At 38.9% G+C, this 27,995-nt stretch overlaps 1 protein-coding gene across 1 annotated transcript; it reads right to left on the bottom strand.

Moving 5' to 3' along the window:
• Positions 1-21: 21 nt before the first annotated feature.
• On the bottom strand, positions 22-26,051 carry LOC125371596 (3-oxoacyl-[acyl-carrier-protein] reductase FabG-like). The gene is made up of 9 exons (XM_048384104.1): positions 25,904-26,051; positions 20,015-20,148; positions 16,058-16,150; positions 14,256-14,341; positions 12,947-13,040; positions 11,754-11,823; positions 11,598-11,634; positions 6,042-6,105; positions 22-2,365 (listed from the first exon to the last, which is right to left on the bottom strand). Exons 1-9 carry the CDS (start codon positions 25,947-25,949, stop codon positions 2,192-2,194), a joined length of 798 nt encoding a protein of 265 aa, XP_048240061.1. The 5' UTR covers positions 25,950-26,051; the 3' UTR covers positions 22-2,191.
• Between the last annotated feature and the right edge of the window lie 1,944 nt (positions 26,052-27,995).

Genomic DNA, 27,995 nt, shown 5'->3' with positions numbered 1-27,995 from the left:
TCAAGAAAAACAACACTTTGCAACAGTTTCATGATAAATGAGATTTATATCCCAAATAAAGGTCACATGGTATTATTATATGCAGGCTGTGCACAGATATTACAAATAACATCCCAAATGAATTGTCTGAATAAATAAAAAGTGATTCCATGGCATTTGATTGACTTACCAAGCAATGTCCATAAACCTAAAAAAAGAAAAAGGCCACACCCATTAACAGATAACTGTTTTCTGATTGGTTGATAACAGAATGGGCAGGGCTTGTGTTGCATTATTGTGCTGATCAACGTCATGGACTTTGTATGGCTGTTTATAGTTTCTTTGTTTTATTGATTAAATAAGCAGACTGGGAAGTTATTATCATTGACTTAAGTATTTATATGGATTGACTTCAAAATTATTTTGTGTTTACTGGGTAAACGGTAAAAAGTATTGAAATCAATTCTTTAAATAAATTCTAAAAATATAAACAATAAACATTATTTTTATATCAACAAAACAAGCAACAAACTAGATAAAAAAAGGATCACTCTTAGAAACAATACATTTGATAAAAAAAGTTGATAATAATCATCCTATATAATTCTATAATCACTGGATTGTTAAACACAAGAAATATCTGCGACACCACCTCAAAGTTAATCGGTTGGTATAGGAAATAGTTCTGTCATTTGAGTTTGTTTACCTATCAATTCTAAGGAAACAAAAAAATACCTAAATAATTTCCTAGAAAGAATTTACAGGTCTTGTGAAACTCTTGCAAGTTGTCAGTCAGACAAGAAGTAACAGAGATTCTTTCTTTGCCCCAGACAAGTAAAGCTGTCACAACAAGACAGGCAATACCCACCCACAGGGGATGAGACAGCTGTTGTCCATGTCTTCTACAAATGTAGGTTATAAATAAACATAAAATATGGTACCTATCATTAACCAGTCCCAGACGAATTCTGTGATCTCAAAACATGAGTTTTATTAATATTTTTAGGGGAATTGGTTGTTTTTACCACAGATTTACTGCAGAATTTACAAATTTTAGCCACAGAATTTTGGTTATTTTATCTCAGAATTTGATAATTGTATTGCAGAATTCGCCTGTGACTGATATAGTGTATCCATATATCTCACGTACACATCATGAATCACATACCACTGACAACAAAATGGCTGTCAAAACCAGTTAAACTGTGTGATTGAGCTAATTAATTGTCAGGGTAGTACTAAGGTCATAATGCAGCCCTCTAAGTTCGATTTTTATTCGGGAGTAAGTGGCTCCTAACATGAATATCTTAGGAGCCAAACCTAAGTTTGGGGGAGCCAATCTTTTTCCCCAAGGAGCCAGACTGAGAGTCTGAGATGGGGCATATTTCACTTGAGGTAGGTATGTTCACCCAGGTTTCATTGTGTGAAATCTAAAGATGGGTATTCAACTGTAATAGACATGTACACTAAATAATAATGTAAATATTTCCTTTTTGTACAATATCAGTAAGTTCATGCAAATGCAACAGGGTACAAAATAACAGCTATTTATGAAAACCCTGTAATTGTATTAACCATACATAAGAAACAATATGATATATAACCCTTATAAATAATTATGTATACAAGCCTTCCAGATCTCTCCGTTATTATCATTAAACATATTTTATTGTCCAAAAAGACAAAGGGATTGGGCACAAGATAAGTCCCGGAAACCCGTCTCAAAACCTTTGGTCAGAGACCTTTCCAGTTCTGCGCTTCCCCGCTATGGAACAAACTACCATCTGATCTTAAGCTGTCGCCATCGCTTTCATCCTTTAAGGCTCATCTAAAAACACATCTTTTCACACAACACTATCAACTCTACTCCCCTTTCATCGGCATTATTTGCTAAAACTATGTAGCGCCGTGAGCATTAACTTGGTGAATGGAATCTGGCGCAGTACAAATGGATTTATTATTATTATTTTATTATTATTATTATACGACATTGGCCATGCAAACACGAGTTCATAAACAACATCTCAAACAGATATTGTCACCATTTATGTTTACTTAGGTTTAGGTCGCCAAGACGTGAGCAGTAGATAGATTTAGGTTGCAATCATAGATATAAGTTGGATTTGCGACCAACATGGCCGCTACTTAGAGCACTGTTATGTGAGACACTAATCCTCAAACCCAGGCATATATGTTGTGTGGGGAATACAACTTAATTTCCAGGCCATTTATCTGGACACATGACGTGACGACCACCATCCACAGCCACCGTGTTGCCGGTCATGAATGATGCACTGTCAGAGGCCAGGAAGGCGATGAGTTTGGCCACTTCACTGACCTCTCCTGCTCGACCCAGGGCATGTGTTGTCTTGCAATGTTCCAGGAACTGGAAAGAGAACAATAACGCTCAAAAGATTTAATCATCAATAGTGTATAATTCTGGAATAAATTTGAAATGTTCAGACAAGGAAACGATTGGTTTTCTGTGTCATTCATGAGCTCATGTCTAGTCTAACTTAAGATACTTCACAATTCCAACACAGTCAGGTGTTTATCCTAAGGCAACAGGTGAACCAAACAGTGACTTGGTGAGTCCTGCACAATAATGATCATTTCAAGAATATTTCGAAATAACTACATCACCTTGGTCTCTTCCTAACCGACACTTTTGCACATACAGCTTCCCTCACAGCTTTATACTGCAGAGTCACAGAATCACAGCTTTATAGCATGTGGAGTCTCAGCTTGATACCATGTAGCAGTCCTAGACAAAATCTGTGATTTCACAGAACGTTTTGCAGAAAAAGTACTAACCGCAGAACTGCAGAAAAATCATGGAATTTGCCTTTTTTAAATCAATCAATACACTAATTTTCCTTATTATCAAGCTTTTCTATCACATTTTGCATTCAAAAGATGCCCAAACATTTAACACACAATTCAAACATACAAAATATGTATTCTGCAATAAAAACAAATTTGAAAAAAATAATTCTCACTTTTTAATGTTCTTGTGGTATTATGACCACATAAGCTATGCTGACATCTTACCATAAGTAAATATCAGTGACACTATGCATATTTATTTGTATAATTGATCCAATGATAACTGTTAATTATGACAATTTGTGGAATCATTTTGATACGGTTTTGGATTCAAGTTTTAGAAAAATGAGTTGGGGGGGTGGGGGGGGGGGGGGGGGGGGTGGGGGGTGGGAATAGCTATGTTTTTACTGCTGAATTGACCTCAGAAGTTTCTAATTTGAGCTGAAGAATTTTCGTTATTTGACTGCAGAATTTGTCTGGGACTCATGTAGAGTCATACCTTTATATCATGCAGAATAACAGCATTATACCATGTACCATGTAGAATAACAGCTTTATACCATGTAGAATAACAGCTTTATATCAGAATCACAGCTTCATACCATGTGAAGTCACAGCTTTACACTACGTGGAGTCACAGCCTTATACCACGTAGAGTCACAGCTTTATACCATGTAGAATAACAGCTTTATATCAGAATCACAGCTTCATACCATGTGAAGTCACAGCTTTACACTACGTGGAGTCACAGCCTTATACCACGTAGAGTCACAGCTTTATACCATGTAGAATAACAGCTTTATATCAGAATCACAGCTTCATACCATGTGAAGTCACAGCTTTACACTACGTGGAGTCACAGCCTTATACCACGTAGAGTCACAGCTTTATACCATGTAGAATAACAGCATTATACCATGTAGAGTCACAGCTTTATATCAGAATCACAGCTTCATACCATGTGAAGTCACAGATTTATACTACGTGGAGTCACAGCTTTATACCACGTAGAGTCACAGCTTTGTTTCACAGAGGGTCACAGCTTTATACCACAGTACAACAGTTTTATACCATGTAGAGTCACAGCTTTATACTACGTGGAGTCACAGCTTTATACCATGTAGAGTCACAGCTTTGTTTCACAAAGGGTCACAGCTTTATACCACAGTACAACAGTTTTATACCATGTAGAGTCACAGCTTTATACCACGTGGAGTTGCAGCTTTATACCATGTAGAGTCACAGCTTTGTTTCACAAAGGGTCACAGCTTTATACCACAGTACAACAGTTTTATACCATGTAGAGTCACAGCTTTATACCATGTGGAGTTGCAGCTTTATACCATGTAATCACAGCTTTATACCATATTATCACAGCTTTATACCACAGAGTAACAGCTTTATGCCATGTAGAGTCACAGCTTTATACCATGTAGAGTCACAGCTTTATACCATGTAGAGTCACAGCTTTATACCATGTAGAGTCACAGCTTAATACCATATGGAGTTGCAGCTTTATACCATGTAATCACAGCTTTATACCATATTATCACAGCTTTATACCACAGAGTGACAGCTTTATGCCATGTAGAGTCACAGCTTTATACCATGTGGAGTTGCAGCTTTATACCATGTAGAGTCACAGCTTTATACCATGTAGAGTCACAGCTTAATACCATGTGGAGTTGCAGCTTTATACCATGTAATCACAGCTTTATACCATATTATCACAGCTTTATACCACAGAGTAACAGCTTTATGCCATGTAGAGTCACAGCTTTATACCATGTAGAGTCAAAGCTTTATACCATGTAGAGTCACAGCTTTATACCATGTAGAGTCACAGCTTTATACCATGTAATCAAAGCTTTATACCATATTATCACAGCTTTATACCACAGAGTGACAGCTTTATGCCATGTAGAGTCACAGCTTTATACCATGTGGAGTTGCAGCTTTATACCATGTAATCACAGCTTTATACAATGTAGAGTCACAGCTTAATACCATGTGGAGTTGCAGCTTTATACCATGTAATCACAGCTTTATACCATATTATCACAGCTTTATACCATATTATCACAGCTTTATACCACAGAGTAACAGCTTTATGCCATGTATAGTCACAGCTTTATACTACGTGGAGTCACAGCTTTATACCATGTAGAGTCACAACTTTATTTCACATAGGGTCACAGCTTTATACCACAGTACAACAGCTTTATACCATGTAGAGTCACAGCTTTATACCATGTGGAGTTGCAGCTTTATACCATGTCATCACTGCGTTATACTTTGTAGAGTCACATTTTTATCGCATATTGTCACAGCTTCATACTGGGTCATTAAGAAATTCTAACAATGTACGCAAACTTTCACTTGAAATAACTCCATGGACTTGAATTTGTGGCACACAAATCATGGTTGATTGGTGAACAAATAATTCATTCAAACCAAGCAGCGAGCAAAGTGTCATGCTACCTCATTTTTAAACGGCGACTAATGACAGAAAGTTCAAATCAGGACAGATCAACCTACCAATAGAGGATAAACCTATTTACATAGAAACAATGTCTCAGTTTCAGACAAGGCAAGTTACAACATCTCGGCACACACTAAAATGGGCCGCAGTCCCTGTCGTCTAGTCTCTCCTTGCAGCTCCCTCGCCCTTCTACTCCCTGAGTGGGAGTGAGTTGGGTTTAACGCCGCTTTTAACAGTATTCCAGTTATACCACGGTGTGTCAGCTTAATGTGGGAGGAAAGCCCGAACTGATGCAGGTCTCAGGCGTTTACCATTTTGGTGAAGCCCACGAGCACGGGTATGGTGCTGACAAACCTAGAAATATAATCGGGGCGAACAAGGATTCGAACCCACAATCATAGGTTTCTGGCGTGTCCAAGGGACGCAACTCTGCACAGCGAATCGCGGCGCCTTAGACGACTGGGCCACCCGTGCCCCCTCTACTCCCTGAGTGAAGGCTGACCACCTAATCTCAATATAATAGATGCTTGAGCTCTTGGTCATTCCTTGTTATGTTCATTCAGAAAGGCAGTGTATTTTCTATAAAGATTCGTTAGCCTTGACCCTCATTGGCTGACTAGAAAGTCCACCTGACACGACATCCTACGGAGGGTTTGTCAGATCTTCATGCAGGCAGGTATTGCATCAGAATAAGGGATTTGATTTGAATGAGACTGAGCCTTCACATAATGCGTCGGCCGTGAGGACAACTTACCTGTGCATACTTTTCCTCGCTCATGCCTCCTCTTCTATGGACCTCTGTCACTATCACACCCGGACTGTAAAGAATGGATCAGAAACTAAGCATTAAAATCTCTTCCTCTTCATTGATCCTGTTATAAGTAAAATACAGGTTATCTTTACATAGCAAATCAATCAAGAAATGTTTTTTAGGAAGAGGCAGTTTCCACTTTTGTGAAAGACTTGAAAGTGCTCCTATTCATGTAAAACAAACAAAACATCTGAATGTGAATTGAAAGGCCTTACTAATCTAAAAAATAATAGACATCGTTATTAAAGAAGCCGATAAAGGAGGGGCTATTGTTATTACGAATAAATCATTTTATCAAAGAAAGATATTGTTTATTTTCAATAATGATCAATATTATAGCAATTCTAAGGAAAGAGAAGAAAAATCTGTCCAGAATAAGGTTAAGAAATTGTTAGATAAGTATGAACATGAAATTCTAGACAAAGAAAAGGACTATCTCACCAATTTTGAACCTAAGACCGCTAATTTTTATGGCCTACATAAAAGTAAATGTATTCAAAAGGAAATTAATGATAAAAATTGTGACATTATTTCTATCGAAAATCCCAAGGATTTACCATTTAGACCTATTGTGTGAGGACCCGTATTCAGCGTCTTAGCAGTTTCATAGATATTAGTCTTAAGCCCTAATGTAAACATGTAAAAAGTTTTCTCAGGGATGACATTGATTTTTTATGTAAATTACCTACTGAAGTACCGGAAGGATCTATGTTAGTTAGTTTTGATGTTGTTAGTTTGTACAGTAATATTGAAACTGAGCTTGGACTGGAAGCTATCAGATACTGGCTAAAAGAATACTGCCATGAAATACTCGTACCAGATAGATTTTCGGATGAGTTTATCGTTGATGCATTGAAGTTGGTTATTACCAATAACATGTTTTATTTTGATGGATCTTATTATTCACAAAAGAAAGGAGTAGCCATGGGTACTAAGGTAGCCCCTACTTATGCAACCCTTGTGTTGGGATTTTTAGAGAATATGTTTTATGATAAGGTGAGAGATACTCTTGGTGAATCTATGAAAGAACAAATTGAACATTCATGGAAAAGGTTTTTAGACAACTGTTTTATCATATTAAAAACCAGTGAAAGTCAACTTACCGCTGTTCATGAAATTTTAAATTCACTTAATGCGTCACTCAATTTCACTATGGAAAAAAGCGAATCCAGTTTAACCTTTCTCGATGTAAGAATCAATTTAATATCTGGAAGATTTGTACAAACTGATACGCACCAATATTTGGATTTTGGATCATGTCCTGTAATATCCCTTACTGTCTCGCAATTTGTACCATTGTTTCCGGGAATGATGTTAAAACTACCCGCCTTGCTGAACTTAAGAGTTTCATAGTGCATCAAAATTATCCGGCAAAGCTAATTGAAGATAGCATACTGAAGGCGCTCAGTATTTAGCAACTAAAACTGAGAGAAATGTCTGAAAAAAAACAATATGGGGAATAATTTAACTCTAGTATCTACCTTCAACCCTATTCCAGCTATGTGACAGCGGTCTGTAAATAATTGAATCTGGACCAGACAATCCAGTGAATGACATCATGAGCATCGATCCACGCAATTGGGATTGATAACATGCATCAACCAAGTCAGCGAGCCTGACCACCCGATCCCGTTAGTCGCCTTTTACAACAAGCATAGTCACCTTTTACAGCAAGCATGGGTTGCTGAAGACCTATTCTACCCCGGAATCTTCACGGTCTGAATCAAAGTATTAAAATGGAGAATATATTGAACAAATACAAAATTATCAACAGTCAAAGACAACCCCAAAATCTTAGAAAGATTTTGACAAGTTCTAAATTTGATTCTGTTGTCATCACTCCGAAGGTTTCTAAGTGTGGTGACAAACGTTGCCTTACTTGCAGCAATATAATTGAAGGTCTAGATAAATCCCTGTATATATATATATACATGTATATCGGCCTCTGAGCAGGTCTAGATAAATCCCTGTATATATATATACATGTATATCGGCCTCTGAGCAGGTCTAGATAAATCCCTGTATATATATATACATGTATATCGGCCTCTATGCAGGTCTAGATAAATCCCTGTATATACATACATGTATATCGGCCTCTGAGCAGGTCTAGATAAATCCCTGTATATACATACATGTATATCGGCCTTTGAGCAGGTCAAGATAAATCCCTGCATATATATATATATATACACACATGTATATCGGCCTCTGAGCAGGTCTAGATTAATCCCTGTATATATATATATATACATACATGTATATCGGCCTCTGAGCAGGTCTAGATAAGTCCCTGTATATACATACATGTATATCGGCCTTTGAGCAGGTCAAGATAAATCCCTGTAGATATATATATATATATATATACACATGTATATCGGCCTCTGAGCAGGTCTAGATTAATCCCTGTATATATATATATATATACATACATGTATATCGGCCTCTGAGCAGGTCTAGATAAGTCCCTGTATATACATACATGTATATGGGCGTTTAAGCAGGTCAAGATAAATCCCTGTATATATATATATATATATATATATATATATATATATATATGTATATCGGCCTCTGAGCAGGTCTAGATAAATCCCTGTATATATATACATACAGGTATATCGGCCTCTGAGCAAGTCTAGATAAATCCCTGTATATATATATATACATGTATATCGGCCTCTGAGCAAGTCTAGATAAATCCCTGTATATATATACATGTATATCGGCCTCTGAGCAGGTCTAGATATATCTCTGTATATATATATACATGTATATCGGCCTCTGAGCAGGTCTAGATAAATCCCTGTATATATATATACATGTATATCGGCCTTTGAGCAGGTCAAGATAAATCCCTGTATATATATATATATATATATATATATATACATGTATATCGGCCTCTGAGCAAGTCTAGATAAATCCCTGTATATATATATATATATACATGTATATCGGCCTCTGAGCAGGTCTAGATAAATCCCTGTATATACATACATGTATATCGGCCTTTGAGCATGTATATCGGCCTCTGAGCAGGTCTAGATTAATCCCTGTATATATATATATATATATATATATATATATATATATATATATATATATATATATATATACATACATGTATATCGGCCTCTGAGCAGGTCTAGATAAATCCCTGTATATATATACATGTATATCGGCCTCTGAGCAGGTCTAGATAAGCCCCTGTATATATATACATGTATATCGGCCTCTGAGCAAGTCTAGATAAATCCCTGTATATATATACATGTATATCGGCCTCTGAGCAAGTCTAGATAAATCCCTGTATATATATACATGTATATCGGCCTCTGAGCAGGTCTAGATATATCTCTGTATATATATATACATGTATATCGGCCTCTGAGCAGGTCTAGATAAATCCCTGTATATATATATACATGTATATCGGCCTTTGAGCAGGTCAAGATAAATCCCTGTATATACATACATGTATATCGGCCTTTGAGCAGGTCAAGATAAATCCCTGTATATATATACATGTATATCGGCCTCTGAGCAAGTCTAGATAAATCCCTGTATATACATACAGGTATATCAGCCTCTGATCAGGTCTAGATAAGTCCCTGTATATACATACATGTATATCGGCCTCTGAGCAGGTCTAGATAAGTCCCTGTATATACATACATGTATATCGGCCTCTGAGCAAGTCTAGATAAATCCCTGTATATATATACATGTATATCGGCCTCTGAGCAAGTCTAGATAAATCCCTGTATATATATACATGTATATCGGCCCTTGAGCAGGTCTAGATATATCTCTGTATATATATACATGTATATCGGCCTCTGAGCAAGTCTAGATAAATCCCTGTATATATATACATGTATATCGGCCCTTGAGCAGGTCTAGATATATCTCTGTATATATATACATGTATATCGGCCTCTGAGCAAGTCTAGATAAATCCCTGTATATATATACATGTATATCGGCCCTTGAGCAAGTCTAGATATATCTCTGTATATATATACATGTATATCGGCCTCTGAGCAAGTCTAGATAAATCCCTGTATATATATACATGTATATCGGCCCTTGAGCAGGTCTAGATATATCTCTGTATATATATACATGTATATCGGCCTCTGAGCAAGTCTAGATAAATCCCTGTATATATATACATGTATATCGGCCTCTGAGCAGGTCTAGATTAATCCCTGTATATATATATATATATATATATATATATATATATATATATATATATATATATATACATACATGTATATCGGCCTCTGAGCAGGTCTAGATAAATCCCTGTATATATATACATGTATATCGGCCTCTGAGCAGGTCTAGATAAGCCCCTGTATATATATACATGTATATCGGCCTCTGAGCAAGTCTAGATAAATCCCTGTATATATATACATGTATATCGGCCTCTGAGCAAGTCTAGATAAATCCCTGTATATATATACATGTATATCGGCCTCTGAGCAGGTCTAGATATATCTCTGTATATATATATACATGTATATCGGCCTCTGAGCAGGTCTAGATAAATCCCTGTATATATATATACATGTATATCGGCCTTTGAGCAGGTCAAGATAAATCCCTGTATATACATACATGTATATCGGCCTTTGAGCAGGTCAAGATAAATCCCTGTATATATATACATGTATATCGGCCTCTGAGCAAGTCTAGATAAATCCCTGTATATACATACAGGTATATCAGCCTCTGATCAGGTCTAGATAAGTCCCTGTATATACATACATGTATATCGGCCTCTGAGCAGGTCTAGATAAGTCCCTGTATATACATACATGTATATCGGCCTCTGAGCAAGTCTAGATAAATCCCTGTATATATATACATGTATATCGGCCTCTGAGCAAGTCTAGATAAATCCCTGTATATATATACATGTATATCGGCCCTTGAGCAGGTCTAGATATATCTCTGTATATATATACATGTATATCGGCCTCTGAGCAAGTCTAGATAAATCCCTGTATATATATACATGTATATCGGCCCTTGAGCAGGTCTAGATATATCTCTGTATATATATACATGTATATCGGCCTCTGAGCAAGTCTAGATAAATCCCTGTATATATATACATGTATATCGGCCCTTGAGCAGGTCTAGATATATCTCTGTATATATATACATGTATATCGGCCTCTGAGCAGGTCTAGATAAATCCCTGTATATATATACATGTATATCGGCCCTTGAGCAGGTCTAGATATATCTCTGTATATATATACATGTATATCGGCCTCTGAGCAAGTCTAGATAAATCCCTGTATATATATACATGTATATCGGCCCTTGAGCAGGTCTAGATATATCTCTGTATATAAATATACAGGTATATCGGCCTCTCTGCAGGTCTAGATGAATCCCTGTAATGATTGTGCTGGAGATAATAGATTACCAGTGAAATCATGGCAATGATAACTAATGAAAACACAGACTTACTTGACACAGTTTACTCGGACTTGTTTAGGAGCCAATTCTGTGAAAAACAAGAAAATGTGCCTAAAATATACTAAACAAACTGAAAAAGCAACCCTCCTTAAAATCATAGTAAAAGAGAAATTTAGTTCCTAAACTTTGTACAGCATGAATACTCACCCAGAGCAACACACCTTGTCATCTGGTCGATTGCGCTCTTTGACATGCAGTATGACAAGACACCAGAAAACTGAAATTTCAAATTTGTCCATAAATATTGTGCTGTGTTTTCATTTATCATATTAGGGTTTGGAAAATCCTTGAAAGTATGTTGAGTGACAGCTGATGTACATACAAAGATTCATCAAGAAATAGTGAAGGGTTTAAGAGTTAAACTGGAATAGAAATGTGATGGACAGAACCTGCTTCCTATATACCAGCCGGGGACACGGGTGTCCCAGTCGTCTAAGGCGCCGCGATTCGCTGTGCAGAGTTGCGTCCCTTGGGCACGCCAGAAACCTATGATTGTGGGTTCGAATCCTGGTTCGCCCCGATTATGTTTTAGGTTTGTCAGGACCATTCCCGTGCTCGTGGGTTTCATCGAAGTGGTAAACGTCTGAGACCTGCATCACTTCGGGCTTTCCTCCCACATTAAGCTGACACGCCGCGATATAACTGGAATACTGTTAAAAGCGGCGTAAAACCCAACTCACTCACTCACTATATTCCAGCCAAAATTTGTTTGTGTTGGGATTAAAATGAGTTTTGCCTTAGCTGTGGCTTCCTTCTATGCAAATTGTGTGAGTGGCAGAGCAGAACATGCTCCCTCTTATCACCAACACCTGGTGTCAACACCTACGTTCAGTGATTCATTCACATAATTTTCAGCATTACCGTATTCGACGTAATAAGTGCCCACGGCGATATTTGCGAATATATTGGCAAGTGAACAATCCCAATTAGCACCCCTTCCGATTGATCAATGTTCACAAGACTTATTTATTCGCGTATGATACGCACTCATGTGTTATATGCACCCTTATATATGGGCAATTAAATTCTAGAAAAATATATCTGTCGTACATGAACACAAAATTTTTCTTTCAGCTCTGTTTTATTTTCACCAAAATAATATTTTAATAAGAGCCCCCTATTTCTAATTTTGAGAGGGCCCTGGGCGCTTATTACGTCGAATACGGTATTTTGTCTCTTACACCCGATGGAATTTCTTTTGGCAGATAATTGAGACTGATTATTCTAAAAAAATTCTAATAATAATGACATGTGGCCGAACAAGAGATCATTACATTTATGTAGCCTGCTGGTTTTAATAAGATTGGAGATATCTATAAATGTGAAACAACATCACATACTGCTCGGAGTCCTGTGACGCTGGAGACATTGACGATGTTGCCTTTTGTCTTCACCAGGTGCGGCACACACAACATTGTTAAATGGTAAATGGATCTGAAACAGAAGTGGGGGAGGGTGCCTTATGTCACATATCATCACTGCGTGGGTACACACAGATCTGGCTGGGCTAAGGTGAGGTGAGGTGAAATTGGGTTTAACGTCGCGTCCAAGATTATTGCACTTATATAGCGACGTGCATGCACGTGTATGTGTGTGTGTGGCTGCTTGTACTAGTCCGGACTGATGCCGATTTATAGTGCCAGCTCACTGAGATACCATGCCGCAGTTTAACATGAATACCCCACTCAGACACAGTATACTGACTCCGAGCCAACCAGTCCTTGTTTTAGCCCCTTAATGCCGAGCGCCAGACAGGGTAACAACAAGTACAATCTTTTAACGTCTTTTTGTATGACGCGGCCCGGGATCGAACCCTGGACCTTCCGCTCTCCGGGCGGACGCTCTACCACAAGACCACGGAGGCGGTCTGGCTGGGCTCAGACTGCATGTGCTGACCACTTGGCTACTTTGATCTTTTTTTACCAGATATTATAAAGGGTGGCATGGCGTGGTGTGGAGTTTAACATCGCTTCCAAGATTATTGCACTTATATAGTGACATGTGCGTGCATGCTCTTGTACTTGTCTGGAGACCCGTGAAGATCCGGGTTAATATAGGTCTTCAGCAACCCATGCTTTCCGTAAAAGGCGACTATGCTTGTCGTTAGAGGCGACTAACAGGATCGGGTAGCCAGGCTGGCTGACTTGGTTCATGCATGTCATCGACCCCAATTGTGTAAGAGGTGACTAACGGGATTGGGTGATACACTGTGATAAGGCTCGCTCACAAGTACCGAAAATCTAATACAGTTTCCACTGTTTGAAGATGAAATATCTCTGATAATTAGCAAAATCTCATTATATGCCAAAGAATCTCATTCCTTTTGGACCAGAGGAGATATCTCTCAAAGGTAATAAACATTTCCAGGACAATCCCTGAAATACTATTGAAATAGTGTTTTAACTACCTGTACAGCAACTCTATTACAAAAGTTAATAAATAATGTCAATAGTCTCTTAAATTGGAGGGGCGGTCAGGTAGCCTAGTGGTTAAAGTGTTCGCTCGTCACGCCGAAGACCCGGGTTCGATTCCTGACATGGGTACAATGTGTGAAGCCCATTTCTGGTGTGCCCCGCCGTGATATTGCTAGAATATTGCTAAAAACGGTGTAAAACCTTACTCACTCACTCACTTAAATTGGAGTCTCACCTGACATTGATGTTGAATATCCTGTCAAATTGTTCTAAACTTGTTGTTTCAATGCTGCCAGATTCCAGGATTCCGGCATTGTTGACCTGGACGAAACAAAACACAAACCTCTCTGACAAGGACCCTGTTGGACATGGCTGACCAAATAAGCTTGGCTCAGTACCCTGCTGTAGTTTCACCAGCTCAGTTATAGCTACAAGCCATGGAAATACATTACATGCCGGTGTCAAATAATCATAATCATAATCATAATCATTCAACCATATTACTAAACATGATAACTGTAAACATATCTACTGCTGCTTGATACAGACTTCTCTTGACTTGACTGATACTTGATAGCAGCCTGTAATAATATAGAACCATATTGATACCGGATATAGGACTATATTGATACTAGCCTATATTGATACCGGATATAGGACTTTATTGATACTAGCCTATATTGATACCGGATATAGGACTATATTGATACTAGCCTATAATGATACCGGATATAGGACTATATTGATACTAGCCTATATTGATACCGGATATAGGACTATATTGATACTAGCCTATATTGATACCAGATATAGGACTATATTGATACTAGCCTATATTGATACCGGATATAGGACTATATTGATACTAACCTATATTGATACCGGATATAGGACTATATTGATACTAGCCTATAATGATACCGGATATAGGAATATATTGATACTAGCCTATATTGAAACCTGATATAGGACTATATTGATACTAGCCTATATTGATACCAGATATAGGTCTATATTGATACTAGCCTATATTGATACCGGATATAGGACTATATTAATACTAGCCTATATTGATACCGGATATAGGACTATATTGATACTAGCCTATATTGATACCTGATATAGGACTATATTGATACTAGCCTATATTGATACCGGATATAGGTCTATATTGATACTAGCCTATATTGATACCGGATATAGGACTATATTGATACTAGCCTTAATTGATACCGGATATAGAACTACATTGATACTAGCCTATATTAATACCGGATATAGGACAATATTGATACTAGCCTATTTTGATACTGGATATGTTTGATGGAAAATATACTAACCGCCAAAAGAAACGCGATACCAAATATGTTGGTAAATATATGAGGAATTACTCATATTCAATAAATATAAGATTGGTTTGATGCACAAACGAATTTACTTGTATGTTGTGTGAACAGACGCTCATGAACGCATCACATGTGATGCCGTAGAACCATGACTCGAGATGCACCACTTCTCTCTTGCAGGATTAGCGTGTAAAGTTTCGAATTCAAGGGTAGCATATCGTGATAAGAATAAAGACACTCTGTGGTAACACTTGACTGATTGTTAGCTTTGTCATGAATTGGTACAAATTGGAAACATCTCTTCTTAACACATACTTCTCTATATGTTTCTATGGTTCACGTTTCTTTTGGCGGTGAGTATATGCTCTTAAGTTGGTTGTTTAACGCCGCACTCAGTAATATTCCAGCTATATGACGACGGTCTGTAAATAATCGACTCTGGACCAGACAATCCAGTGATTGATATCATGATCATCGATCCACGCAATTGGATGAGATGACATGCATCAACCAAGTCAGCGAGCCTGACCGCCCGATCCTGTTAGTCGCCTTTTACGACAGGCATAGTCACTTTTTACGGCAAGCATGGGTTGCTGAAGACCTATTCTACCGCGGAATCTTCACGGGTCATATGCTCTTTAGAATAATATCTTTGATTGCATTAATTAACTGCAACTTATCTGCTACTGACCAATATGTCCAGTCTGCCTGCACCTGCGATGGCTTCGTCCACGATACGCTGTGTGTCCTCTTCCTTAGACAGGTCACCAATCAGGAGGACGGGCTGTGGAGGACACGTGACTTTAATTCTAAACATGTTAAATGTGTTAAAAGAGTAAACATGTTCAGATTTTGGGGATGTTGTGTTGAGGTGGTGTTTTGGTCGTGACATGACAGCTCATTTCACATGTTTAGACCCCAAACATGTTTAGATAGAACATATCAAATGTGTATTCCGCTTTGAATTAAAAAAACACTCCTAAACACGTCTAGATGTAAACATAATATGTTTCATACTGTTTACATTTTAAACAGGTTTTTTACAGTGTAGGTATTGGATTCTACATTATTTCTGGAAGATAGCTTTGCTTAGAATCAGGGAAGATGGTGGGAATCTGTTGACTTCCTATCAGACTCAGTACTGCCCACGCCATCCATGGTGCCTCTCCAGCAAATTGTCCCACTGTTCCAACTTACTTGCAACCACAGTCAGACCCCATTATGACAAATGTACTGTAGTGAGTGAGTTTGGTTTGACGCCACTTTTAGCAATATTCCAGCAATATCACGGCGGGGGACACCAGAAATGGGCTTCACACATTGTACCCATGTCGGGAATCGAACCCGGGTCTTCGGCGTGATGAGCGAACGCTTTAACCACTAGGCTACCCGACCTCCCCACAAATGTACTGTAACTTGAACCTACTCTCCAGACCACCTCACTATATACCGTATTTGACGTAATAAGCGCCCCGCTCTAATAAGCGCCTACGGCGATATTTTCTAATAATTGGCTAGTGAACAATCCCTATTAGCACCCCTCCCGATTGATCAATGTACACAAGACTTATTTATTTGTGTATAATATGCACTCAAATGTTATATACACCCTTAATTATGGGCAGTTAAATCCTCGAAAATATATCTATGGTGTCTAATACACACAGATTCTTTTACATCATTTCAGGCTGTCAGCATAAACCACAAAATTTAAAATCTTTCAACTCTGTTTTTTATCTCACCAAAATCATATTCTAATAAGAGCCCCCTATTTCTCATTTTGAGATCGCCCTGGGTGCTTATTACATCGAATACAGTAAATATGTTTATATTTGACCGCTTATCGATAATTGGAGATTAACATACACAGCGCTGTGGAACCTTGGAATTTGTCCAAACTTTGACTTTGCTATAAAATTTAGTACCCTTATCTCGAAGTTGGTATTTGTCACATTAACAGTTCTGATAGGTGCAAATAAGCATTTTGCATAAGAATGAGCAATTCTCCTAGATATATATCTAGCACCTCTCCTCACACAATTATCTAACCATTCCTGAAAAATAATGGATTGCTCAAACAAAAGAATTACCGGTATGTCACAGATGTGTCATAAACACTGGTACACTCCATGATACAGGCATCACGGTCATGATCAGTAACATAATCATCTACGGTTTCAACAAACTCATTTCCAATAAACAGCTTTTAGTAACTTTAGCAACATATACTGATAGATACCAATTGAAAAGCACATCGTGCCTTGTCAATGTACATATCTTAAACAGTCGCTGATTGGTGACTGAAAAAATGGTGCTTTTTTACCATGCTAGGTTTTACAAACAAAATGGCTTCCTGGATAGGGAGCTGCATGCAGATGCAGACGGGTATATTAATCATTCATATAATTTTAAAGGATTTACAGGGACTGTTACGCAACAGGTTTTTTTTAAGTTAAAATACCCACATGTCAGGAAACAGGTGGGTAAAAATGATTTGAATACCCAATCAAAATCAAACCTGTGGGTAAATTATCCAAATACACAAAAGCTTATCTAGAGCTCTGTACAATTGCCATCTGGAGTGAGTGAGTGAGTGAGTGAGTGAGTGAGTGAGTGAGTGAGTGAGTGAGTGAGTGAGTGAAGTTTAAGGCCGCTTTGAACAGTATTCCAGTTATATCACAGTGTGTCAGCTTGATGTGGGAGGAAAGCCCAAGGTAATGCAGGTCTCATACGTTTACCACTTTGATGAAACCCACGAGCACAGTTATGGTGCTGACAAGCCTAGAAACATCGGGGCTAACCAGGATTCGAACCCACGATCATAAGTTTCTGGCATAACCAAAGGACGCAACTTTGCACACAGCGAATTGTGGCACCTTAGATGACTGGGCCAACAGCCATGCTTATCTCATCACATCATTGCCAGTTAGTTTCAAATAAACCGGCTCCGTGGTCTAGTGGTAGAGCGTCCGCACGGAGAGCGGAAGGTCCGGGGTTCGATCCCCGGCCACATCATACCAAAAGACGTTAAAAGATGATACTTGTTGCTACCCTGTCAGGCGCTCGGCATTCAGGGGCTAAAACAAGGACTGGTTGGCTCGAAGTCAGTATACTGTGTCTGAGTGGGGTATTCATGTTAAACTGCAACATGGTATCTCAGTGAGCTAGCACTATAAATCGGCATCAGTCCGGACTAATACAAGCAGCCACACAAACACACACACGTACATGCACGTCGCTATATAAGTGCAATAATCTTGGACGCGACGTTAAACCCCATTTCACCTCACCTAGTTTCAAACAATGAACATCACATTCTCCTTGTTGGGATTACTGCAGTTGAACATGTACAGTCAGGGAACAGATACACTCACATGTAATACATGTAATATGTAGGATGCTATGACTTGGACGGACATGTCTAACTGTTTGCTACATGACATGGATGCTGTATCATCTATACGTGACTTGATGCCTCGGATATCCCACACACACATATTCATTTACCTGGTCGCATAATATGCTGTAGTAGTTCATCATAATCAGCAAGTGTTCCTCACGCAATATTGAAATCTGTAATCGCCTAAATGTAGCTCATGGATATCATGGGTATTCCAATGTATTAACATGATTAATAGTCTTCACCCTACACTTGGATCCCTGGTCACCTAATATGTTACACGCAGTAGTTCATGGGTATTCCAATGTGTTAATGACCTTCACCTTATCACCGACAAATCTGCCGGCCTCGGGCCTATGGGCACATGTCTATTTTGAACACTGGTCAAGTGAACACCTTTACCCATTTAATCAAGTACAGATTTACACAAAACAATTGATGGAGCAACTATAGAATATGATCTCCACTGTTTTTATTCTAGGATCCAAGGGCTAAGGAGTTGGGGGTAACCTACTCCAACCTGACCACACCTAACTCTAAGGATCAAAGAGGCATGCGACAATAGAGGGCTGTAATTGTAACAGACCAAGATAGCTAATGCTCTACTAAAGACATAAAAAACATATTGTTAAGCAATTTTCATACAGGTTAATAAAATCTATGTTGTACTGAAATTATAGAATTTGTAAAATGGACGCGTAACTACAGAGATGGCTGAATTTGCTCAGGTAATTCATATATTTCATATTTCATGGATCCCCTTCACCTCATACTTGATCCGGGTTAGAATAGGGATTCTGCAACCCATGCTTGCCGTAAGAGGCGACTAACAGGATACCTGGGTCAGGCTCGCTGACTTGGTTGATGAGTTTTCTTTGTATCCCAATTGCGTGGATCAATGCTCATGATATCAGTCACTGGATTGTCTGTTCTAGACTTGATTATTTATAGACCATCGTCATATAGCTGGAATATTGCTGAGTGTAGCGTTTAACAACATATGAACGAACACCTCATACTTGGATCTCTAGTCACCAAATATGTTATACACTGTACATGTAGTCAATGGGTATCCCAAAGTGTTAATGACCTTCACCTTATATTTGGGTAGCCTAGTCACCTGACATGTCATACACAGAACATGGGTATCCCAAAGTGTTAATGACCTTCACCTTATATTTGGGTAGCCTAGTCACCGGACATGTTGTACACAGTACATGGGTATCCCAGCGTGTTAATGACCTTCACCTTATACTTGGAGTCCTGGCTGCATTGCTCTGCTGTCTTCTTCAGGTTTTCCTTATTTCTCCCCGTGATGATGACACGGGCTCCCAGCTGAGAAAACAATATGGCTGTGCCAGCTCCAATACCTGAACTGGCACCTGAAAATGCATTCAATTTTTTATCATTATTGCTGAAAAGCATTGCTGCGACCTGGACTTAACATACCTGACTCATATTACATCACCCTGACATCACTGATATAGCCTTCAAGTAACGTTTGTGTTGGACAACATCATTCAGTGTCACATGTCAAGTGCTGGGTCTGAAACTCACCAGAGTAAACTGAGAGGACCAGCACATTTAAAAACCCAGTGGAAAAACTGTAGTCCCAAACATTTTATCTGAAGCAGGGAGACATATTCTTGCAATATGAATTACAAAACACAACCAGTCAACCAGAAGCTTTCACTGCTATGATACCAAGTTCCAAGAGACTCGGTGGTGATAGATGAAGCCTACATTTATCAAGGAAATTAGCAGCTTGTGAAACATCTGTCCAGGGTAGATTAGGTCTTCAGCAACCCATGCTTGCCGTAAAAGGTGACTAAGTTTGTCGTAAAAGGCGACTAGCGGATCGGGTGGTCAGACACGCTGACTTGGTTAATGCATGTCATCGATTCTAATTGCGTGGATCAATGCTCATGTTGTCAGTCACTGGATTGTCTGGTCCAGACTCAATTATTTACAGACCGCCGTCATATAGCTGGAATATTGCTGAGTGCAGTGTTAAACAACAAACAAACAAACATGTCATACACCATTTGAAAGGTCTAATTCTTCTGTTTATAAATATGAAGTTATGTTTATCACATTACTCAAATAATGATTAATAAATTATTACTTAGTAAACTGAAGACTGTAAGGACCTGCTGAATTCTAAAACTATCAGCCTGAGAACAAATCTGCCAGCCTCGGGCCAATGGGCACATGTCTATTTTGAACACTGGTCAAGTGAACACCTTTACCCATTTAATCAAGTACAGATTTACACAAAACACTGATGGAGCAACTAAAGAATATGATCTCCACTATTTTTATTCTAGGATCCAAAGGCTAAGGAGTTGGGGGTAACCTACTCCAACCCTACCACAACTAACCCTAAGGATCAAAGAGGCATGCGACAATAGAGGGCTCTGCTTCTTGTGATATTACCCACAATTCTTACTGGGTGGCCATGTTGGTAGGCTTTGATCGCATTGCATGGTAAGCATTTGATTGTAACATACCAAGATAGCTGATAGACATAGAGTATAGACATGTGTACCAAATGATAGCATTTATAAAAAACAAAAACTATCTATAAATATGCCATTGTCAATCATAGGTCTGGGGTATAAAGTTAATGCATACCAGCTGGCACTGACATATATTACCGCTTTAACAAGGATGTTTAACTTTGCTTTGTTAGCATATTAATAGGTTCATTTGTGTGGACTGAATATAAATAACAAAATAAGGGCAGTGGTAATATATTTACAATGAATTTAGTTTGCTATAACAGGCCTCAAAGTTGCGACTAAAACGGTAGCCAATGCGACCAAAACTTCAGTTTGTCTACTGTCCTAAATTCAGAGGTAGCCAAATGACTATCTAGAAAAATATCTTGTGGCGACTAAATTCTATTGCTACACATCTGTAGTCACAAAAATGAATAACAGCTGATATTGGAAAACCCGTCTGCTAATAATTGTTCTTGCAAATAATTCTAAAGTCGACAATGAACCAAAATACATAAAAATTAATGTAATTAGTACTTTATTTTAGTTGACAATGCTCATTGGATAAGCGAGGATATGCCTATATAATCTAGTAACATAAATTGCATCATTGTTCAAGTCACAAGTAACAAAATTCAAGTACAGTTTACATTAAGATACAATTTCCAGATTAGTGCTGTAACTTGTACATATCATAATATACTGAACAACATAAGTTCCTGTGACATTGAATAAGATTTAATGCAAAGTTATGTTTTTTACCATATCTGAAACAATTTCGGTTTGCAACAGATAAAAGACTCCTGTAAGTGTTCAAATGGTTTAATTTGCCATACTGACTTCAGAAAATGTGTGACTTCATTAAAAACATGAACATGCCAAAATGTCAATTTACAAATCAATAGCGTGTGTGTCCACCTCTGGTTGCGATGCAAGCAACACATCTTCGTCTCATGGAATGGACCAGGCGTCGCACAAAGTCCTATGGGATATCTGTCCATATCTGCTGGAGCATGTTTCGAAGTTCCTGCTGTGTCTGTGGAACCATGGTTTACGTCAAAGGCGCCGATCCATCTCATCCCATATGTGCTCGATTGGTGAGAGATCAGGGGAGCGAGCTGGCCAGGGGATGACATTCACGTTGTTTTGTTGATGAGAATCCTGAACAAGTCAAGCAATATGAGGCTGGGCGTTGTCATGTTGAAAGGTAATGCCTGGGCCATGACGATGCAAAAATGGTAGAACAACAGGGCCGATGATCTCGTCGGGGTAGCGCTGTCCATTAAGATCACTATCAAAAGGGTCCTCTGTCTTGCTGTAATCCCACCCCATACCATAACACTGCTGCCCCCGAACCGATCTTCTTCCATGACACAATGATTGACGTAACGTTCACCTCGACGCCGGTACACTCGAATCCATCCATCGCTGTGGCTGAGGTGAAAACGAGACTAGTTAGTGAATAGAACTTGTCCCCACTGCATGGCCGTCCAGCGTAGACGCTGTCTGCACCACTGTATAGGTGCTTGACGGTGGTTTCCTGTCAAAATGGGATGTCTGGCGGGTCTTCTGGCGACAATCCCTGCACATCTGAGGCCGTGACGTATGGTGTGTGAAGATATTCGTCGAAGGCCAGTGATGCTTCTTGCAGTCACTGTTGCTGGCTGGAATCGATTTTGTAGGTGTGTTGTTGGAATCCAGTTGTCTTGTCGATTATTGGTTACGTGTGGCCTGCCACTCCAAGGATGGTCTCTAACTGCATTCGTCTGTTGCCAACGTTGCCATAAACACCAAATAGTGTTTCTGTGGACGTTAAATAGTCTTGCAACATCACGTTGACTGCTTAAAGAATACCTATGGCTCGCAGACGCTCATTTTCGGTCAGGTGTGGCATTTCGTAATGTTGAATAATTGCGTAATTTTGTTGTTTTTCTGAGTGGTTGTTGTCAACACGATGCTAAACAATGCATATGGAACCCTGTTAACGCACATGTTTTTATACCCATTCTTGGGTAGTGAAATGCATGGGGCTTGCATTAAAGTCGACTTTTGCATGGAATGCATGCTTTTCTGTAGCAGTCGTGTTTTTGTGACTTGATTCCATACATGTACTACAATATTGAAAACCGAACTTTACTTTTTTGAAAAATACACTAAAATATTGGTGTCACAGGAACTTTTGTCGTTGAGTATAGTTATTTGATACAGATAATTTCAAATGCTTTTGGCTACCTACAATATTGGCTTAACTTCTGGATTTTACCAATGGCTACTTGGAGAAATATACTTGTAGCCATATGGCTACTTGGTAAAAAATTAAACTTTGAGGCCTGTATAAATATATATATCGATGATTATCTGGTTCTTTAAGATAACTCTGCACACACAACTGTGTCACATACCTTACATTACTTTAACAAACTGAGATACTTGAAAAAAAAGATTCCTCAATAAACTTTCACAACTATAAGATAGTTGGTTTACCACAAATCATAAACACAAAGATATGTAAGATTTGAACAATTATTTAGAAATTTGTAAAAGAAAACTCTTTCATAAAAAGAAGCTATCTTTCATAAATCAGCACTAAATACTTACAAAATATCTTAATGAAAACATAATATAATAAATATTTTGGGTAGTAAATTACCCAAATGGGTGACGTACATATGTTCTGGTATATGAAACCTGTTAGAGACTATATGTTACTCCAACACAATTCATTCAGTGAAATACAAACTACACCAAAACTATTTATTCAATATCCAGCACATAGCTTGTACCCAGATACATGTCTTTTCACTAGTTGATAAGATTTCATTGTTCTTTTTATCTTAATACCTTCCATCTGAAAGAGCTCTGAACATTAAATGCTATTTGTTATGTAATGGCTGCTTGTACATAATCGAGACTCCCCCAGGCATACGAGTACCGTATTCGACGTAATAAGTGCCCCGCTCTAATAAGCGCCTACGGCGATATTTGCTAATATATTGGCTAGTGAACAATCCCAATTAGAACCCCTTCCGATTGATCAATGTACACAAGACTTATTTATTCATGTATAATACGCACTCGTGTGATATATGCACCCTTAATTATGGGCAATGAAATTCTGGAAAAATATATCTGTCATATATAAACATTTCAGGCTGTCAGCATAAACCACAAAATTTACGATCTTTCAACTGTTTTTTTCACCAAAATAATATTCTAATAAGAGCCCCCGTATTTCTAAGTTTGAGAGACCTGGGCGCTTATTACGACGAATACGGTAATTGACATTGTAAGCAACAATCCATGGTGCGATGGTACGCAATCAACGAAGTTCACGAGTTGGACCACCCCATCCCTTAACATGATTAAGTCCCCTCTTACAACTCCCCACTAGGTTTGAATATTAAAATGATGTCCCTATGTTGTTGGATGTTTAGAACTACTTCTCTACGTCTCTAGATGTGGTTGATATGGCTTTCCTTCATAGCCTTATCGTGATTAATTCATTTAAAATGAGTTCTAAAAACTGTCGTTTTAAGCATTAAAAAGACGGTGTCAAGTTGCCACTTTTAATTAAATATGTCTGAGAAATTATGTAACACTGAAAAACATGTACCTTTGTTTTGTCAGTTTTCTTGATCTAATGTTAATTTTATTTTAAAAAATTCATTATTTGCAAATATAAGCTAGATGAATGCCAGAATGAATGAGTTCAATGTCTCGCCAAATATATGAGTTTTGAAAATGCTGTCGTACAATATATATTTATATCACAGGTTAACAATATTTTCAACAAGAATTAGTGAGTGCTGATGTAAGGCGTACATTTACTTCACTATAAGATGCGAACAAGATTTATCTTTCTTGTTTGAAGTAGGCCTAGTTCTTATGTCCATACACCAATATGGAAACCTTCGAGAGGGGCAGGAGTGTCCATTAGGCTTGTCCTGGAATGGGACAGCTTATCAAACATCAAGGCAAGCTGCCACCAGAATATATGGTCTTGATATAATAACGTTTCTTGATACAATGCTCCCTCGCTATTGCGCTCTTCAGCATAGCGCTAACTCAGCGTTATAGCGCATGGTAAAGCAAGGCTCCCAAAATTTACTTACATTTTTAATAAACTCAAGTTTTCCATTCCAATGACATGATGTTTTCCCCAGTCTCAAAAAACATTATCAGCTGATCACCGCGAGCCCGTAACAGCGGAAATACCAGTCAACAACTCTGAACTGATGTACACAATTTAATCCTATTAAATAATATCTGATTATAAAAATGTGTTCAGTGTTTATCTGGACTTATGTTTGCAATATATTTTATTTATTTTAAAATCCATATATGCTTCGAGCAGCTCTGCTATTCTGTGGCCTCTCAATCTGTCCCGCACCATGACTGCCAAATACATCTGCTCTTAATTTAATCCAATCCAATCTACATTCTATAAACAGGGAAGTCTAACAAGACCAGCTGTTTTGCACGTGACAACAGCATTAGAAAGAAAAATGAAGAGAGAAATGTATTGTGCAAAAAATAAGATGTAATTCTCAGATTATTTGTTGTTATTTTATCAAGCAGTGCTTTTGGAGACATCGATCGTTGTAGGCTACTTATTATACAGTTTTATACCACGTACCTGTCACCAGCGCAACTTTGTCATCGAGTCTCCCAATGGAAGCCATCTCTCCAGTCAATAAAATAATCTACCGACAATGTGATCAGTCGAAACTATGCCGTCAGCTTGACAAAAATTAACAGAATGATGACTTGCACACCAGCTTACCAATGCTGATACACTGAAGCATGTGGACACTCTGAACAAGGGAGGTAACTCCCAGTACGTCAAATTCAGTTGAAGCAAAGAATTGAGGTTCAACCCCAGGTATTGAAGATGATGTTACATATATTGAAGAATCATTCAAAAAGAAGATACAACCATACTTAAAAGTCCTGAAAAGTATGTTTATGAACAGAGAAAAAGTACAGGCTACATTGTCAGAATAATTATATATTTTTGATGTAGACGAATTCATAGAATTTCTGATTTTGCAAGATTAGAATTTAACACCAGCCCGCTAGCCCATGGCTTGTATAAATTCATGTGAGCAAGTACAAATTTCCCTATTGTTTTAACATTGCAAGGGTATTTTATATTAACCCGGCTATTAAGATTTTGAGTTTAGTTCTAGCCCTGTTTTGGCTATGTTAGTTTTGTTTTCAATGTTAATGGCCATGATGAGGCTGAATGTACTACCGGGAAGTCTGAGACTGTACTACCAGGGAGGCTGTGACTGTACCACCAGAGAGTCTGTGACTGTACCACCAGGGAGTATGTGACTGTACTACCAGGGAGTATGTGACTGTACTGCCAGGAAGTCTGTGACTGTATCACAAGGGAGGCTGTGACTGTACCACACCAGGGAGCCTGTGACTGTACCACCAGGGAGCCTGTGACTGTACTACCAGGGAGGCTGTGACTGTACCACCAGGAAGTATGTGACTGTACCACCAGGAAGTATGTGACTGTACCACCAGGAAGTCTGTGACTGTACCACCAGGGAGTATGTGACTGTACCACCAGGAAGTATGTGACTGTACCACCAGGGAGTCTGTGACTGTACCACCAGGGAGTCTGTGACTGTACCACCAGGGAGTATGTGACTGTACCACCAAGGAGTATGTGACTGTACCACCAGGAAGTCTGTGACTGTACTACCAGGAAGTCTGTGACTGTACTACCAGGAAGTCTGTGACTGTACTACCAGGAAGTCTGTGACTGTACTACCAGGAAGTCTGTGACTGTACCACCGGGAAGTCTGTGACTGTACTACAAGGAAGTCTGTGACTGTACCACCAGGAAGTCTGTGACTGTACCACCAGGAAGTCTGTGACTGTACTACCAGGAAGTCTGTGACTGTACCACCAGGAAGTCTGTGACTGTACCACCAGGGAGTATGTGACTGTACTACCAGGGAGTCTGTGACTGTACCACCAGGAAGTCTGTGAATGTACCACACCAGGGAGTCTGTGACTGTACTATGAGGGAGTAGGTGACTGTATCACCAGGGAGTCTGTGACTGTATCACCAGGGATTCTGTGACTGTACCACCAGGGATTCTGTGACTGTATCACCAGGGAGTGTGTGACTGTACTACCAGGGAGTCTGTGACTGTACCACCAGGGTGTCTGTGACTGTACTGCACCAGGGAGTATGTGACTGTACTATGAGGGAGTATGTGACTGTACCACCAGGGTGTCTGTGACTGTACTACCAGGGAGTCTGTGACTGTACCACCAGGGTATCTGTGACTGTATCACCAGGGAGTCTGTGACTGTATCACCAGGGAATCTGTGACTGTATCACCGGGGAGTCTGTGACTGTACCACCAGGGTGTATGTGACTGTACTACCAGGGTGTCTGTGACTGTACTATGAGGGAGTATGTGACTGTATCACTAGGGGGTCTGTGACTGTACTACCAGGGAGTCTGTGACTGTACCACCAGGGAGTATGTGACTGTACTATGAGGGAGTAAGTGACTGTACCACCAGGGAGTCTGTGACTGTACTATGAGGGAGTCTGTGACTGTACCACCAGGGAGTATGTGACTGTACTATGAGGGAGTCTGTGACTGTACCACCAGGGTGTCTGTGAATGTACTAGGAGGGAATCTTTGACTGTATCACCAGGGAGTATGTGACTGTACCACCAGGGAGTATGTGACTGTA

Source organism: Haliotis rufescens, unplaced genomic scaffold, assembly GCF_023055435.1.
Source record: "Haliotis rufescens isolate VD_foot unplaced genomic scaffold, xgHalRufe1.0.p SCAF_5, whole genome shotgun sequence".
NCBI classification, from domain to species: domain Eukaryota; kingdom Metazoa; phylum Mollusca; class Gastropoda; order Lepetellida; family Haliotidae; genus Haliotis; species Haliotis rufescens.
Note: the sequence above shows the minus strand (reverse complement) of the source record. Positions and strands in the feature narration are given on the sequence as shown.

Coding starts and splice junctions, on each gene's coding strand:
- LOC125371596 (XM_048384104.1), bottom strand. CDS start 25,949: ATGGCTTCCATTGGGAGACTCGATGACAAAGTTGCGCTGGTGACAG. Junction 20,149..25,903: donor CAAAGTTGCGCTGGTGACAG/GTACGTGGTATA, acceptor ATGCATTTTCAG/GTGCCAGTTCAGGTATTGGA. Junction 6,106..11,597: donor GTCCGAGTAAACTGTGTCAA/GTAAGTCTGTGT, acceptor CATTCTTTACAG/TCCGGGTGTGATAGTGACAG.